This window comes from Jaculus jaculus, chromosome 12 (genome assembly GCF_020740685.1).
Source record: "Jaculus jaculus isolate mJacJac1 chromosome 12, mJacJac1.mat.Y.cur, whole genome shotgun sequence".
Lineage (NCBI taxonomy): Eukaryota > Metazoa > Chordata > Mammalia > Rodentia > Dipodidae > Jaculus > Jaculus jaculus.
Genome location: NC_059113.1, coordinates 98823996 through 98842294, shown reverse-complemented (window position 1 = coordinate 98842294; position 18299 = coordinate 98823996). Strand labels below are relative to the sequence as shown.

General features: G+C 49.5%; 1 protein-coding gene across 2 annotated transcripts in view; it reads left to right on the top strand.

Moving 5' to 3' along the window:
- Positions 1 to 17567, top strand: part of Gatb (glutamyl-tRNA amidotransferase subunit B) — a 91082-nt gene extending 73515 nt beyond the window's left edge. For both annotated transcript variants that reach the window (XM_045130960.1, XM_012948170.2), the window contains 3 exons: positions 6615 to 6693; positions 15769 to 15903; positions 17163 to 17567. In XM_045130960.1, the coding sequence (XP_044986895.1) occupies positions 6615 to 6693; positions 15769 to 15903; positions 17163 to 17291 (343 nt within the window). In that variant the 3' untranslated portion in view covers positions 17292 to 17567. The remainder of the gene's footprint in view (positions 1 to 6614; positions 6694 to 15768; positions 15904 to 17162) is intronic.
- Positions 17568 to 18299: the final 732 nt, after the last annotated feature.

Below are 18299 nucleotides of genomic sequence, written 5' to 3'. Positions count from 1 at the left end.
TCTTCCTTTATCAGAAGCTGTGTGTGTACGGCAGCTGACGTGGAGCGGATGAGCCCCCCACCCCCCCACACCGTTCTCCTTCGGGGCCCCTGACAAGACAGCACACATCCCTGTTGAGTTCTAAACGCCGGACCTAGTCTCGATCCCATTGGAAAATGTGTCTGTTTGCTCAAGTCTCTGACTGGGCACTGTGTCTTTGGCCCTGTGCTAGGGGCTAGCAGCTTGTAGCTGAACAAGACAAGCTGTGCACACACCTGTGGCAGGTACAGACCCACGGGAAAACAGCCAGTCACCTCAGTGTGATATTAACCTGCTAGAGGCACGCCCAGGGCACTGTGAAACTTACAAAGGGCACCGAATGGGCCTTTGGAAATCACCCGAGGCTTCCCTCTCAGGAAGCAACAGCCAAGCCAAGCCATTACGCCCTGCGCTCGGACAGGAGAGGCAGTAATGTCTCACTCAGAGGCGACCAGGCAGGCTAGCTCAAGAAACCCAGAAGCTGCAAGGTACTAAGGAAGGCAGAAAAGGCAGGGACAAGGCTGGCGAGGTGACCAAGTGCCACCTGGAGCATTTTTCAGCCACGCCCATGGCAATTTCATGGAATGTGGCGCATATTAATAGTTTGGCCTCCTATAACAAGACATCCTAGACAGGGTGTCTTAAACAGACATTCATTTCCCATAGTTCTGGACCAGGGTGTCTACTGATGCAGTTGACTTTCCAACTTTCAGATCGCCATCTCACACATGTGTGCCCATGGTGGAGTGCGGGGGGAGACAGAAAGATGACTCTGTTCTCTTAAAAGGACACTAATCTCATCATGCCTTCCGTGCCTTCACTTGACCCCAGTCACTCCCTCAAGGCTCCATTTTGTAGTGTCACCACACTGGAGGGCTAGAGACTCAAGAGAGCTAGATAGATAGGAACGGCACGCAGGAGTGCTCATAACCAGTGCCCCTGGCGGGGGCCTGTGCTGAGGTGACTACGAACTGGTTAAAGTGAGGCGAACCAAGTAGGGCACAATTCTCTCACAGTGATTAACTTCCAGATTTTTCATGTGGGCAACAGTGTGCTGCAGATGGCTGTCTTGCTCAGTGCAGCACAAGGTGCAGAAAGGAGGGAAAGTTCAGGGAAGAGGTGGAGAACACATCCTAAATTTGAGCTGCAGGTAGGGCAGGCACCCTGTGGGACATGCAATGGACAAGGCATGTGGAACCTTGGCAGATAAGTGATGTCCGTGAATATAAGGTGAGAGTTCTCATATGGTCATTTGACTTAGCAGATTTGTTGGTACTCTGCCATGTGCTCCCCTTAGGGAAGACTAGACTGCAGGACAGGGACAGGCCCTGCTCTGAAGGAAGCTGGTGACAATAAGGAAGCATCAAGGAGGTGTTTGAAAAGAAAAGAAGTCCCCAGCTCCACCAAGACCTGAGTGAGGGATGAGTGGTGTTGATCAGATATTAGCAGGGTTAATGCTCTGAACTAGGGAAGCGTGGTCACCCGGGAACCCAGTATTCAGCGCAGCATGATGGGCTCTGTGATTGACGGCAGGTAAGTGCACAGGGGTGCCGTCAGGTAGGCCTTGGCAGCAAGATAGCTAAGGAGAAAACCCATAGTTCTCTGAGAAGCAGGAGCAAGAAGGCAGCAGGTTGGGAAGATGGTTCACTGGGTAAAGTGCTTGCCACGCAAGCATGAGGATCTGAGTTCAGATCCCAGCACCCACATAAAGACAATCCTGGTGGTGAGTGCCTGTAACCCCATTGCTGGGGAAGTGGGATTAGTGAGTGTAAAGCTCAGTGACAGACCCTCTCACAAAGCAAGACGGAGAGCAGCCGAGAAAGATCCTGACATCCTCCTCTAACCTCATGTACATAAAGACGCATGTACACACGATCCTGTGTTCACCCACCTATAAGCACACATGAAGGAGGAGCAGGAGATGGATCCCAAGAAGAGGAGAGACCCACGAGGCCCTGGAGACGGACTGTTCACAAGGCCACATTTAGAGTTGGCCTGCATTGGTAAGGGACTGTGAGTTCTCAGCAGCTAGGAGGGGCATGGATTTTTTTTTAAATATTTTATTTTATTTATTTACTTAAGAGAGAAAGAAAGAGGCAGAGAGAGAGAGAGGCAGACAGAGAGAGAATGGGTGTGCCAGGGCCTCCATCTGCAAATGAACTCCAGACACATACGCCATCTTTGTGCATCTGGTTTATGTGGGTCCTGGGGAATCGAACCTTAGTCCTTTGGCATTGCAGACAAGTGACGTAACCACTAAGCCATCTCTGTAGCCCAAGGGCATGGATTTTTAGAGAACTTCTGGAAGGTGATGGAATGGAATCCCCATGACATATGCTTCCAGAGGGCCAGTAGGAACTGTTCAGGCTGTATCTTTATTGGCAAAAGTAAGGTGAGAAACCAGGCAGAGTGAGTAACTGTAGGGTCCACTGGAGGCCTTGCCAAGGTAGCAGAGGTCTGGGCATGTACGGAGGGTGAGAGTCAAGCCCCAGGACAAGATAGCCAAGTGTCTCAGGAAGAAGTGTGGGAGCAGAAGTTGGTAGGCACAGAATGTGGCTGGGAGAATTGCTGGGTGTCAGCTCATTTCCTTGGGAACGGGAGGTAAGGGGGTGTGCTGCGAAGCAGTGAGAGGGGGACGCAGAATAGCCGCTGGGACTGAGGACACCCAGAGATAGAGATGAACCAACGTACCCGTGAACAGCAAGTGCCACCCAGAGGCCCAGGTCCCTGCATCTTCCATCTGGGGCTTCTAGGATCCCACTTTAACAGAAGGAAAGAGGGGTCAGAGCCTAGGAGAAGCGTGGGGTTGAGAAGGACAGCCATTTCCCGGGGAATGGGCATGACTGAGAAGTGTCAGGGTGTCTGCCCTCAGAATCCAAGCTCGAGATGGAGTTGTGGTCCTAAAAGAGCTCTGAAGGACCGGATGAAATTGAAAGACCTTGACAATCCCTGGTCTCAAGCAATGGATGAGAAGAGAGTGAAGCTTAATCCTCAAAGGTCTCTTCAGCGGAGGTTCATTAGCTGTGCAGCACAGAGCGCAGGGCTGTCTGCCACAGCACAGGAACAGGCTGCACCCGCTACCTTCGTCCTTGAGACCACATGGTTTGTGTATTTAACTGGTGCTGGCGGTGGGGAGGGGCTTTTGGAGCCAGTGTGATGGGTTCTCATTTTATCATAGGCTTAGGCACGTTTAGCCCTGGCATACCTGAATTCAGAGTCATACCTTCCATACCTGTGAGTTTAACCAACTACAAATTGAAAATATTTGGAAAACAAGGTTAATCAGTACTGAACATGTACAGACTCTTTTCTTGTCCTTGTTCTCTAAACAATAGACCATGATAACAGTTGACATCGCGTCTACATTGCATTAGGTATAAGTAATGAGAGAGGACTTAAAATATTGGGTGGGCGTATGTAGGTTCTAGATGATCATTATGTCATCATATTGTGCAAGTGACTTGCGCTCCCACAGATTTTACTGTCTTTGTGGTGGTGAGTCCTGGAACCACTCCCCTGTGGCTAGCATGTGCACTCTACCAGATGGCCATGCTAGTAAGCGGAATCCTAAGTCACACACACTGTTGGCCTACCTGTCATTGTGGGAACAAAACGGTGGCTGAGAAATCCCTACTGCTATTAGGTCAGTAGAGAAATTTATAGAGTATATTTGTAGCCTAATTAGTCAAGGTTATGAGATGAATTTTTATCAGATAAAATCCATTCAGTTATTTGGTGTTTTTTTCATGTGCCTCTCTACCCCCCATCTTTTATAGCATTATGGTCTGGATTTTTCTGTCTGCCCAACCCAATCTCTAGCATGGTGGTGTTAAGAAATTGGGCTAGGGCCTTGAAGGGTGATTAAGTCATGAAGGTGGGGCCTTCAGAAATGGGATGAGCACAGAGAGCGAGCTTGCCCCTTAATCCTTGTGAGGACTCGTGAGAAGGTGCCGGCTATGAGGCTCATAGACACAGGCTCAGGGCATTTTGTTTCGAAACTTCTCAGCCCCCAGAACTGTGGAGAATCAGTCTGCTCTTTATTAGCCTCTTGGCCCGGGATGTTCCGTGACCGCAGCCCAGATGGACCAAGACGGCCGCTGACCCGAGAGGTAGTGACCTCCTTTGCTCGCTCCGGAAACGCAGCTCAGCCTCCGAGCTCGCTGTGCTTCTGCAGTCTCCCCCGTAAGATGAATGGCTGTTGCTTTTCTAGGATTGTAGAACATCCAAGCAAACCGCATTTTTAGAATAACCTACTTTTTTATTGTCAGCAAAGGTGTGAGGTTGCAGACTTCTGCCCCACTTTCTCCCAGGCTCAATCATGATGGTTCACAGATCTTCCAATTTAGTAGCACCGAATGTTCTGCACACCTGGCTTCCACGTGGGGGTACCTGGCTCCATACTTCGTGGGAAACAAACACTTTCAGGATGATAGGCTGCCTCAGTCTGCTCTTTTTTATTTTAGAGAGAGGGAAGGAATTGGTGCGCCAGGGCCTCAGCCACTGTAGTCAACTCCCGGTGCTTGCGCCACCTAGTGGGCATGTGTGACCTTGCGCTTGCCTCGCCTTTGTGCATCTGGTCTACATGAGATCTGGAGAGTCGAACATGGGTCCTTAGGCTTCGCAGGCAAGCACCTTAACCACTAAGTCATCTCTCCAGCTTGAGTCTGCTCTTTAAATTTTTTTAATTTACTTATTTATTTATTTGAGACAGGGAAAGAGAGAGAGAGAGACAGAGAGAATGGGCATGCCAGGGCCTCCAGCCACTATAAGCAAACTCCAGACACATGTGCTGCCTTGTACATCTGGCTTATGTAGGTCCTAGGGAATCAAACCTGAGTCCTTTGGCTTTGCAGGCAAGCACCTTAACCGCTAAGCCATCTCTTCAGCCTCTGAGTCTGCTCTTTTTCTTTTTTTAATTTTTTTAAAAATTTATTTGCAAGCAGAGAGAGAGAATGGGTGCACCAGGGCCTCCAGCCACTGCAAATGAACTCCAGATGCATGCACCACCCTGTGCATCTGGCTTTACATGGGTAGTGGGGAATCGAACCTAGGTCCTTTGGCTTTGCAGGCATGTGCCTTACTCACTAAGCCATCTCTCCAGCCTCCCTGAGTCTGCTCTTTTTAATGAACAACCCAGATAAGGTTCCTACCTACTAGAATTTGTGCACAGAAGGCAAATCTCCTTAGTTTGAGGACTTCATGGGAATTGGCACAGGGGCTAAGACACAGCTCCCTGCTCGTGATCTCAGAGCTTCCAACGAGATTAATAATGAATGAAGGGTCCTGGACTGAGAAGGTGCTTTCAAGGGCCATAAAGCATGTCACAGTACTGTTGCACAGGCATGCTCATGAGCTGCTTATAAAGTGTTCCTATTTTAGATGAGTCCCCTAGTGACCTCAGATAGATAGCATTTCATTATGCTAGCTGCTGTGTATATTTAGACGTAGTTAAACAATATATTAGTAAGGAGGCAGTCTGTAATTCTGTCTTGTCTTTTCAGCAATCTGAGTGCTCACCTTCACTCCTCCCCTGAGTGTGGCTTAGTGACTCTGTGTAGTGTTTACCTGCCCCTTAGTCTTTCGTATCATGGGGTCTTGACAAGTTACCCATGAGATATGGTAGGTTCTGGGCCCTTCCGTGTCCAGGACACCACTGTGAATCTGCAGAAGGGAGCAGAGCGTGTGGAGCCCACGCACACCATCAAGGACATGGCCGGTAGACATCATCTCCCTTGAGGGCAGAACCTTACCACTAAAAGGAGTTTATGTTTGTACAGAAACACTCAGAGAAGTGGCTGTCTTTTGTTTGAGGTGATTTTTAGGGTGATCTTCCAGTTGAAAATATTTAATTACCAGGTTGTTCCCCATCTCTGTGTGGTTCATGAATTCTGCAGCCACCTCCTTTTTTGAACTAATCTCACTAAGCTGTTGTCTGCTGCTACAGCCTCTGCTAAGCAGCTGGTATTGTTGGGCAATAAAAGAAAGGGGACAAACAACAGTATAAAAATTTGTTGCCGGGCATGGTGGCGCACGCCTTTAATCCCAGCACTTAGGAGGCAGAGGGAGGAGGATGGCTGTGAGCTCCAGGCCACCCTGACACTACAGAGTAAATTCCAGGTCAGCCTGAGCTAGAATGAGATCCTACCTTGAAAAAAAAAAAATTGTTATAGGGATGGAAAAGAGATGGGTCCGTGGTTAAAAGTACTTGCTTACAAAGCCTGATGGCCCAGGTTCTGTTCTCCAGTACCACGTAAAGCCAGCTGCACAAAGTGGCACATGCATCTGGAGTTTGTTTGCAGTGGCAAGAAGCCCTGGTGTGACCATTCCCTCTTTCTCTGTCTCTCTGCTTGCAAATAGATAAATGAAAATACTTAAAAAAATTAAAAATATTACTAAATGCTAAAATGCAAGATAAATAAATCAACTAAGGAGGCCAGTTGGCCTGTATTTTCATCTCAGAGTGTGATTGGTTATTTAAAAATACAAGAGCTAGAGTTTGGATTGTGAGAACCTTTTGTAGACACCCTGACAGTGGAGATGCTGACTGACGTGTTTTCTTTCTCTCTCTCTCTCTCTGTCTTTCCTGGGGCTATTAGTCCTGTCACACCCTCTGCACTAGCTGAGCTTCTCAACCTGCTGGACAGAAAAGTAATTTCTTCGTCAGCAGCCAAACAGGTATGCCCACATTTCCAGAAGCTTCTCATTGCTTCACTATCCCTGTAAATGTTTTCTATGAAATCCAAATGCCACCGCTGAGTGAGTTTCATAATTGAACTATTATTATATTAAGTGCTGTGATGTTTTGATGCTGGAGATTTTGTTTAGCGTGGATAGAAGTCACCATGGGCCCGGTGGCAGTTTACCTCTGGCCTCTGCTCGCTGGGAGAACTAGTTGCAGTCTGGCTTTGCCCTGAATGTCTCCCACCCCCAAGTATTTGTTCATGCACCTGGACCTTCCTGGGGGCTGCAGACTGTGTGGTCTCCCCAGCATGAAGGCAGTGACAGCCCCTCTCCCGTCCTGGTAGCCCACAGCCCAGGGCCAGGGCTGTCTGTCTCTGTCACATGTGTGCCCTCCAAGAGTCCCCCATGTGTGAAAACGCAGAACAGCAGCATTGTGCAAAGTGGTCCTGTGCCTCACTTCCACCTCACTCACAAGGCCAGGTGGGTAAGAGGGTCTTAGAGTTGAGAAAAGTCTACCATAGGACCCAGAAAACTAAAGACCGCCTCGCCTGTGCCGCCTCTCAACCTCAGAGACCACGCAGCTGTCAGCGCTGTAGCCCAAAACCTAATGTTATTTTAATGGCGCCTTTTGTATTTAATATTTATATGCACTGACAGCAGTGGCAGGTTACAAAGTAAGGCTTCGGGGAAGCTCCCGCTTTTGGGCTAATTATGAGATGCGGTGGAGTGTACCCCAGGCTCTCTTCTGGGAAACAGGGGCTGGGAGCCAGTGATGGCTGTCAGCTTCCGGGACCCAGCGTTTAGGAAAGGCTTCAGGTTGCATGGATGTCAGAGGAGCACAAGTGTCTGTGACAGAGCGCAGCAGTTGTAGGAAGATCAGATGGCCTGAGGGCAGAAAAAACTATACATACATGTAAGAGTAGATGAATTGTACCATTTGAAGTGAAAGGGTGGGGGAGATCTTCCCAACTTTGTTGCACAAAAAACAAAAGCCAACCCCAGTGCAGTGAGTAAGGCAGTTCCAGTGGGGGGCCTGGCACAGGCTGGAGGCTGCTGGCAGCAGGCTGCAGCTCTAGGAAGAGATGCTTTGGCACTTTATCACCTTCCAGCGTGCCTAAGAAGAGGCAGGTGAATCCTGGCTTCCAAGAGGGCACGAAACAAAAATAAAAACCTGATTTGAAATGCGTGGTGTGAGCTACGGAGGGAATCTCCCCTGTGGACCAGGGCCTTGGTGTTGATCTTGTGTTTTCTACTTCTTGCTTTCTGTTTGTAAAGAAATGTTGATTTTCAGAGAAGTGGGAAGGATAATATATACTGTATGTATTGATTCCGAAGAATTTAGGTAGTCAGTTTAGGTGCAAGAAGCCTATAATGTCAGTACTCCGAAGGCTGAGGCAGGAAGGCTCAGAGTTCAAAGCCAGCCTGGACTATATAGTAAGTTCAAGGCCAGGCAAGGCTACATAATAACACTTTGTCTCAAAAATAAGTAAAATTAAATAAATGGAGCTGGAAAGATGGCCCCAGGGGTTGAGTGTGCTTTGTGCAGAAGCCCGAGGGTCTGAGGTGCAGGCTGATAGCCAGGGCTTTTCTCCCCACAACACTTTCAGCTAAAGTGCCCAAAGTCGTGAGTGAGTGTGGGAAGCTACCTTCACCTGAGCAAGGTTCTCTCCTGATCGCCTTCCATCATGCACCTCCTTAGTTTATGCCCACCTGTGGTGACTGAATGAACTCTCCCAACAGGCTCAGGTATTTTGAATATTTGTCCCCCACATACACAATGCTGGTGTCAATTTGGGAAAGTTGTGGGGCCTTCGGGAGGGAGCCTTTCCTTCTGCTGAAGTACAGGTGTGACCCTGGCTCTCTGCTCACGTCATGGGGTGCTTGGGATCCAGCACAATCCTTGAACCCCAAACCCTAGGTTCGTTTTTAATTTAATTAATTTATTTATTTATTTTTGATTTTTTTCAAGGTAGGGTTTCACTCTAGCCCAGGCTGACCTGAAATTCACTATGTAGTCTCAGGGCAGCCTCAAACTCATGGTGATCCTCCTACCTCTGCCTCCTGAGTTCTGGGATTAAAGGCGTGCACTACCACACCCAGCTTCATTTCTAATTTTAATCAAAGAATTGAATTTAAAAAGACTGAGAAGGATAATTATTAAATTAGTATATTTATTGAGGGAAGTACAGGGCCAAGGAAAGATACCCAAGTGGTTAGAGATCCCACGTGGAGGATCTGGGAAGACCATGGAAAGAAAAAAGAAAGTTCAAGGAGCTCCTGCCCTGTGGGGAGCTGGAGGGGATAAAGAGCTCATATGGAGAGTCAGGGCTTGTGGGGGGGGGGGGCTCCTCTTGGCTGCCCGAGGGAAAATGCACCAGCAGCTGGTAGTTCCTAAGTGGTCAGGCAGCTCAGAGAGCGTGTTCTCCCCTCGCAAAGGTATTTATAACCTCAGGATGGTGGGCTGTCTTCCGGCTCAGGTGAACCACAAGGACAGCTGGATGGGTAGGGCTGGAGGCTGACTCAGGAAGAGGCTAGCCCTGGCACCAAGTTCCAAGGGCTGACCTTGACCAACCAGAATGTTTAAATCAAAGATCTTCCTCCCAGGAGGAGTCCTGCTTGTTTGTGGACAAACAAGTCTAGGGAACTAGGCAAGAGATAAGACATCAGTTCATCTTGGATTTCTAGCAAGGGCAGACTTCCCAGTCCTTTACTTTCAGGGGTCCAGTCACCCTAACTGCCTGTCCCCTCTCATTCAGGCTCCTGCTCTGCTGTCCCCCATGATGAAGCTGCCCCGCCTTCCGTAAGCCGCTTCTGGTTGGGCATTTGCTCCCGGCGCCGAGCCGGCAGCCGCTACATCACCTCACCCACTCTCCCTTAGGGACAGGTGCCCGTTGAGACCCTGTGACAGTGGTGGCAGGAACACATGCAGGACTTCCTTCAGTCCTGGCACAGGCACTGGTCTAGGCATGGGTAGGGTCCGTGATTGTTCGGTTCTTGAAGGTAGTGCCCCCTTTTCTCCTCCATGCCCCCAAATGTGCAGGGCATTTAGCACGTCTGAGCCAGAGTCACTGTGCTGGGCCAAGTCTGGACCCCAAGACAGCTTCCTGCTGAGTAGAATGCCTGTGGAGTCCCAAAGGTGGGAGTGTGCTTGGGTGTCTGAGCCCAATAGTAGCCCACGTTTAGACAGCATGCCCCTTCCCAAGAAGGCTCCTGACTGCAGCACCCCGGGGCATGCTCTGTGGCGGTAGGTGATGCTTTCCCACAGCGGGTTTCAAGCCGCTCATCTAGGAGGGCCGAGAGCCCATGAGGGCTGTGAGGGTTCCCAGCACCTAGTACTGAACACACCCACACTGGATTTTTCTGGGACTCTCCCCTTCGCCGCCACCCTTGCAGAGGGAAGGCATCCTGCCCCTAACAGTGGAGTCAGTGTGGCAGGCACTGAGAACTTCTCCCTGGTCCCTGGTCCCAGGGCTCCAAATCTTTCAAGGCCTTCCTTTATTTCTTTGTCCTTCCTTCCTTCCTCCTTCCTTTCTCGCTTTCTTTCCTTCCTTCCTTTCTTTCTCTCTTCTTTCTTTGTGTGTGTGTGTGTGTGTGTGTGTGTGTGTGTGTGTGTGTGTGTGAGAGAGAGAGAGAGAGAGAGAGAAAGAGAATTGGCATGCCAGGGCCTCAAGCCACTGAAATCAAACTCCAGATAGATGCACCCTCTTGTGCACATGTGCAACCTTGCACACCTGTCTCACTGTGTCTCTGGCTTATGGAGAGTTGAACATGAGTCTTTAGGCTTCACAGGCAAGCACCTTAACTGCTAAGCCATCTCTCCAGCTCTACAAGGCCTTTCTTTTTCTCCTTCTGGCTTCCATTATTCTCCCATGATCACTCATCTCAAAACACAACTGTATTAGTCAGAGGATCACTGAGCTTTAGACCAACCTGGGGCTACAGAGTGAGTTTTAGGTCAGCTTGGGCTAGAGTGAGACCCTACCTCAAAGCAAAAAAAAAAAAAAAATTGGCAACTATATGCACATTTTCTTAAAGATCTTTCTTTTTTAATTATTTTAATTTATTTTACTTATTAAAGAAAGACAATGAGAAGCAGAGAGAGAGAAAATGGTGTGCAAGGGCCTCTGCAAACAAACTCTGTAGATACATGCGCCACCTTGTGCATCTGGTTTACATGGGTACTAGGGAATCAAACCTGGGTCCTTTGGCTTTACCAGAAAGTTCCTTAACCGCAAAGCCATCTCTTCAGCCCCCTAAGTACATTATTTAGCTCTTCTTTTGTGTGTGTGGAAGAGGAGACGAGCCTCTCTTCAGCCATCATAACAACCTCATAGGTGTTTAGTCTATTCACAGAGTGGTGCAGTCATCATCACTGTCTGTTCCAGAATTTGTATTGCCCCAGAAAAGCAACGCTGTGCGCTCACTGTTCCCCATTAGTCCTTTCCCCTGGAAAGCTCCTGTTTTCCTGCCTCTGGATTTGCTTACACTCAACAGTAAATGTAATAGACTCTTACAACATGTGGCCTGTTGTGTCTGTCACTGAGCATGATGGTTTCAAAATTCATCTGAGTTGGAGCACTGGCCAGTACTACATTATTATGGCTAAATCGTGTTCCATTGTATGGATATACCACATTTCATCCTTTATCAGGTGATGGACAATTGAATTTTTTCATTTTTTGGCTTTTATGAATAATGCATCTTTGAACATTCATGTATAATTTTTTTTATTTTTGAGGTAGGTTCTCACTCTAGCCCAGGCTGACCTGGAATTCACTATGTAGTCTCAGGCTGGCCTCAAACGTACGGTAATCCTCCTACCTCTGCTGGGATTAAAGGCGTGTGCCACCATGCCCGGCTTTAAGTTCTTTTTTGAGCATATGTTTTCAAAGTTCATATATATACTGGGTCATATGATAATTCTATGTTTAACTTTTGTTTTTGTGTTTTGAGGTAGGTCCTCACTCTAGCCCAGGCTGACCTGGAATTCACTATGTAGTCTCAGGCTGGCCTCAAATTTACAGTGATCCTCCTACCTCTGCCTCCTGAGTGCTGAGTGCTACCACGCCTGGCCATGTTTAAAACTTTGAAGAACTGCCAACTTCCTTTCCAAAATGGCTGCACTACTCTGTGCTCCTGCCTTCGACCTCATACCTTCCTCCAGAACTTGTATTCCTGCTTGTGGCTGTGAGGTAGTGGCTCACTGTGGATTTGATAAACATTTTTCTACTGGCTATGTTGAACATCCTTTTTGTTAAAAAAATATATATATATGTGTGTGTGTATATATATATATAATTTATTTGAGAGAAAGAGGCAGATAGAGAGAATAGATGGCAAGGCCTGTAGCCAAACTGCACATGTGCCACCTTCTGCATCTGGCTTACATGGGTATTGGGGAATCAAACCTGGGTCCTTAGGCTTCACAAGCAAGTGCCTTAACCTCTAAGCCATCTCTCTAGCCCTGAACATCCTTTTGTGTCTTGTTTTTATAATGTACTTTAAAAAACCAAAGAGGGGGTTAGGGAGATGACTCAGTGAATAAAGTGGGACCCTAGCACTGAGATAGATACCAGGCATGGGGGTATGAGCCTGTAATCCTACAATCCCAGCACTCTGGAGGCAGAGACGGGAGGATCCTTGGGAATTGCTGGCTAGCTAATCTAGCAAAATCAGTAAATCCTGGCTTCAATGAGAGACCCTACCTCAAAAAAAAAAAACAAAAAAAGGTAAAAGAGCAGTTGAGAAAGACACCCAATGTTGACTTCGGGCCTCCACGTGCACTGTCACTCCCACACGCATACAGACGTGCAACGCACACATGCACGTACGCACATGCACACATGCGGAAGAGAAGAAAGACATTGTTCCAGCTAAGTTTTCTGAATTTAACCAAAGAGCTCAACCAACTCTACCTTAGAGCTGTGAGCCAGAACAGAAAGCCTTTGACTCTGCCGATTATTAGTGGGGCCCCTGACAGAGCGAGACGAGGCCATTGGGGATTAGATGACAGGGGGTGGGGGGGGGGGTTTAGGAAGTACGGTGACAGCGTGGCTGACTCCTGGGGATGACAGCTACGCACAAAGAGCCACTGTCCCGAGAACAATGTGAATTCCTAAGACTCGCCGGCTTTGTGTTCGCGTTGGTTACTAATCCCGCTTTCCCGTCTCTTGCTGACACTGTTGCCAATTATTTTTGTCCTTTCCACATGCCACCACACCCTCCTCCCAGATGATCCAACTGGGCTTCTGAGCCTTACCCTCATCCCCCAGCACCCTGGGGCCAGTAAGAGGTGGCCACCGTGCAGCAGTCCTATTGTTCAGAAACTAGAAATAGAAACTTGAAGATTATGTCTTTTCATAAGCAGCCTCCTGGTCACTCTAGACAGCAGCACCCTGTGGTCCTCACGAAATCCAGGTCTGTGTCTTAAAGCAGCAGGTGGCAGTCCCGTCCCCTCCCCTCACTAGGGCGGGAGCAACCTGTACACCTCAGGTTCCTGGGCCCAGGGCAGCCCAGCGGACTGCAGATTATACCCCGGCTGCTATGACTTCACTCTGAGGCCCAGGACATGCCCTGACTGCTGCCTAAGCTACACCCCAGGGAAGCGTGCAGGCGAGTGTGTGCGTGTTTTGTGTGTGTGTGTGCACGCGTGCGCGCAGATTCCTATGCACTCCTGGAAACAGAAGTGGATGGTCTGCTGTCCCCACAGCATAGTCCAGTTAATACTTCCAGTGGGAGCAGGCCAGATGGGGTCTATAGAGACGGAGGCTGCATTCCACACCGTCTGCCTCTTAGCCAGCCTCCTCTGAGAGCTCTAAGCATGCTTTAGACAGAAAGTGCCAGAAGCTTTTCAGTGCAAAAAATGATTGATGTCTTTCTCTTGCTGCTTTAATCTTTTGGGGAACTTTACTGTGCCCTGCTCCCACAGGGGCTTGCCGTGGGTTTGTCCCTGAAAGAATGACCTCTCACAACAGTTGCCTTTGGCCCAGGAGGAGACTCCCTTCCCAGCAGCGGTCACAGCCCCCTCCCTGCCGTTTCCCTTGAACAGGCGCTCCCTCCACGTGCTGACCTGGAAGTCCAGGACTGGCGAGGGGCCCGTTTTCCTTCAAGACGCTAAGAATCGTGTTTGCTGGAGAACCCACAGCGGTTAAGAAGAGGGTTCTCAGCTGGAGAGATGGTTTAGCCATTAAGGTGCTTTCCCGCAAAGCCTAAGCACCCAGGTTCAACTCCCCAGTACCTACATAAGCCAGATTGCACAAGGCACATGCATCTGGAGTTCATATGCATTAGCTAGAGACCACCTACTCTCTATCTCTCTATGTATATCCCTTTCTTTCTCAAATAAATAAAGAAAAAAAATACTTGAAAACAAAATTTAAAGAGAAGGGTTCTCTTCTTAGGACCCCATAGGCTTCTTCTGCCTGTCACTGTTGGCTCCATATGTCATAGGGTGGGGGTTTGTGTTGCCCCTTACTTTTCGTGGTGATTTAATACCACCAAGGATCAGCAGTGTGCGTACGGCATGCTCCTGGCCAGAAGCAATGGCCCTGGGGTCGCTTGCCAGGGAGTGATTAAACACAGACAAAAACTGACGATGGTTGTTGTAGCAAGAGGCTGGGAAGCCACAGAAGCCACTGTCACATGAGAGACAGAGGAGTGTGTCCCTCCAGCGGGTTTCTCCCTGCTGGGCTCCAGCCAGGAGTTTATGGTCCTTTGCTTAAATAGGAAAGAGAAGGGGAGTGGATAGGTGGAGTCTGCTTGTGGGCCCCAGGTCTGGGCTGTGGTAACACTCCTTGGGAAAGTGAATAAGAGGGTGGGCTCTAACTCTGAGGCACAGGCTACCTCAGCCTGCAGTATCACCTCTCTGTAGCCCCAACCCCCATGCCCCTTTGCTGAAGGAGCTTCCGTGGGAACCACACAGAGGCAGAGAGTGTTTCCAAAGCATAGGGCTGTGGGCCAAGGGAAGGGAGGTGAGAGTCAAACGAGGCCTCCCTGCATTCTGTCATCTGGGGCACCCTAAAAAAACTAGCTGGGAGCCAGGCATGGTGGCACACACCTTCAATCCTAGCACTCAGGAGGTAGAGGTAGGAGGATTGCTGTGAGTCTGAGGTCAGTCTGGGCCTGCAGAGTGAGTTCCAGATTACCCTGGGCTAGAGTGAGACCCTACTTCATGGGAAATAAAAGCCACTGGAGAGATGGCTTAAGGGCTAAGGCATTTGCTTGCAAAGCCTAAAGACACAGGTTCAATTCCCCAGGATCCATGTAAGCCAGTTGCACAAGGTGGTGCATGCATCTGAAGTTCCTTTGCAGTGGCTAGAGGCCCTGGTGTGCCCATTCATTCTCCTTATCTGCCTCTTCCTTTCTCTCTCCCTTTCTCTCAAATAAATAAATAAAAATTTTTTTAAAGAGAGAGAAATAAGGGAAGCAACCAGAGAAATGCTAAATGCCTTCCTGAAAAATGTTTGCCTTTCTCCACATTTAACCAGTTTGAGGATTTTATTGTTGTTTTTAGAAAAATGAGCAGACTTGTCAGTGAATTATCCTAGTCAGACTTGGGTCCAGCTCTACCTGTAGGAAGCAAGTGTGGGAGGCCAGGACCCCTGCAGGTTGTGATTTATGTTTGTAGTTATTCTCCATTTTGGGGCTACCTCACCGCCCCCCCAACCTGCTTCCCAGCAGGCTTCTCTGGACTGCATGTGCAGTGGCTCTCTGCCTGCCTGCATAGCCCTTTCCTCACTAAATGTCACCTTCATTAATTAGCTCAGCAGACCAGGACAGATCCATCACTGACCTCTGAGCTTTAGAATGGCCATCATCACACCTCCCACAGTGGGGTCCTCTTCCTCTGCAGGGAGGGAGAGGCTCAGCCCCAGGAGGAGACTCGCTTCCCTGCATGCGGGGGCAGAGGCTGTGGAGAGGCCCACGTGCTGGGTGCTGGCTGCAATCTGCCACTCCCTGCCCACGCCCTGCGCGTCACCATCACCACGTCACCACGGTGGCACACAGCAGAAGAGCTAACTGTTCACTTCTTCCCTCCGCCCTGTCTGCCCTGCCCTGCCCTACCTGCAGGTGTTTGGGGAGCTGTGCAAGGCTGAGGGGAAGACAGCAACACAGATTGTCTCTGAGCAGAGGCTGGAACTGATGCAGGATCGAGAGGAGCTGGAGCGGCTCTGCCACGCCACCATGGACGAACACCCCCAAGTGGTGACTGCTGGGCGAGGGTGGGCTCTTCGTGGGCAGCAGGAGCCTAGGGCCAGCCTGATGGTGGGTGGATTCCTTCCAGGAGTCGGGGGGCCTTTCCTCCAAGGACTGGCCCAGTCTTACCAGTAACTCCTTAGTTATATAAGACAGGGGATTAGATGACTGCTGGAAAAACACAGGTCCGTTTTCCTATGAGGAAACTAATTCTCCTTGGAGTTAGATGAAAGGGGCATTATCAAGTCTCAAACCTAAGTTTCAACCTCGGGGGCCTGCCACCCTCTCCCAGAGTTGTCGCTCACAGCCTATGTGGCCAGCTCTGCTTCATGAGGAGGACCTTCTTAAGGGAGAAAAGATTGGGAAGCACTTCAGATCTTTGCCTTTGAGAGGTGGGAAGCAAGGCAGAAAGGAACATGACTTGTAAATTATCAAGAAAATCCTTTTACAGAAACATGAAAAGCCAAGTCATTTTGTGTTCTTAGCACATCAGTGCAAGATAGAAAAACGACACCAAGTCACAGCTGCCCTCCCCACATCTAGTCACACTGTCCAGAGACATTTCTCAGTGGGGAAGAACTGTGTCTCTTCAGAATAACGGCCACCCACCCGTCAGCGCGCAGGGACACTCACAGCTCTGCAAAGAGCCCTTGATAGGGAAAGAGAGCCGGCCCGGGTCCCAGCGTCCCCCAGCGTCCCGCCCCGTCTGCAGTGACTGGTAAGGATGCACTCCATTTCAGGCTCGTCCTGCGGCACTCAAGCACACTTACTGCCCATCAGGACCTCGTAGGGGAGGCCAGCCGGGCAGCTGGTGACTGTGTGATAGTTCAGCGAAGTTCGGCCCCTCCTGCCTTGGCCTTGCCCCCACCACAGCCCCTCGCCGAAGTGCTCTGCCAGTTTTGTAGGTTTGTTTTCTAACCAGTGCCTCTTGGCAGGAGCAGGGAAGACCCTGCATCAACGGTGTTTAGACGTCCTGGCTGATAGACGCCAAGCCCCATCAGAGGTGGTCCACTCACTGTGTCCTCATGGCACTAGGCACCCTAATGTGTCCTGGTTCCCATGTGCCAGCTCTGCTAAGCTGTCAGCAACCACTTGTGATCCATCTTGGGCCTCTTGTTCATTTGAAGCTGAAATCTAGACACCGCCTCAGTTAAGCCCTCCTCCCTTCTTTCCCATGCTGCGTGAAGGGCAAAGAAAGTGAATGTAGCTGCATTCAGTGCACTGGAGCCTTGAGGATGTTTAGTGTCTCTCTGGTTTCCTCCTTGCAGGTCATGGACATGAAGGGGGGAAACCCCAGAGCTATAAATAAGCTGATCGGCTTGGTCCGGAGAGCAAGCCTAAGCAGGGCGGACCCGACTGTGATCAAGGAAATACTGGAGAGGAAGCTGTCGCCGTGAGCTGCGTGGGCTCCTCTGTCTGGCCCGGCAAACAGGAGCCCGGGAGGGATGATGGGTGACGTACAAGTGGTGCCTCCAGGAGGCGGAGCTGTCCGCAGGCGTGTGCCTGGCCTGTACGAGCCTGGGCCCTGAGGAGTGGTCTCCATGAAGACCAGGAGCCATCTCAGCTGCCTCAGTGACCCAGCCGTGACGGGGGCAGCGGTGGCCGGGAGGGAACTAGTACATCCCACTGTGAAGTAATTCTAGAAGGAATAAAGTGTGTTTCCAATACTGTGACCATTCTAACCAGACCTCGTTGTGCCGGTCCCCCCACGAGCTCTTCCTGATGGTCAGCCAGCTTGGCGGTGACCCGCAGAGACTGAAATCTGCATGTTGTATTTCTAGACGTAAAACGGTTAATGAACATGGAAGCAGAGCAAAGTCATTGATGCCACCTGAACACATTTGTTCAGGGCAGGGTGGGGAAGGAGGCTGTTGGTTTTGACTAGCAATCACCTACCAACTGAAGAGGTGGTATCACCTGATGACTCTTAAGGATTTGAGGGCATATATATGTCTTAGAATCAGTGAGTTACAGAGACCAGAGAAGTTTGTAGATAAATTTAATGAATAAAATATATACAGAAGTAGCACATAAATTATACCCCAAAATGCACATTTAGGCCAAGAAGACATCAAAAGAGAAAGGCTGAAATATTAATTTAATTCTTGGAAAGAGTAAGTATAAACTAGGAACTCAGACTCTTGACCCTGAACCGTACTTGAGGAGCAGCCGAGGGCGTGGTGATGAAAACCGGTGACCTCCACCCCGTCCTGTGACAATACTTACTTCTGGGTTTGTCCCTCACGTTCCCTCTAAAGACTAGTTTTGTAAATGCTGTCTTTAAAAGTTTTTGTCAAACTCTGAAACAACACACGACTAAGACTGCTGGATTGGCAGCTGAAGCGTGGGAGGAAAGTGGACCTCCCACTCCCCCATCAGACAGGCACTGTGGGCTTCCCTAGGTA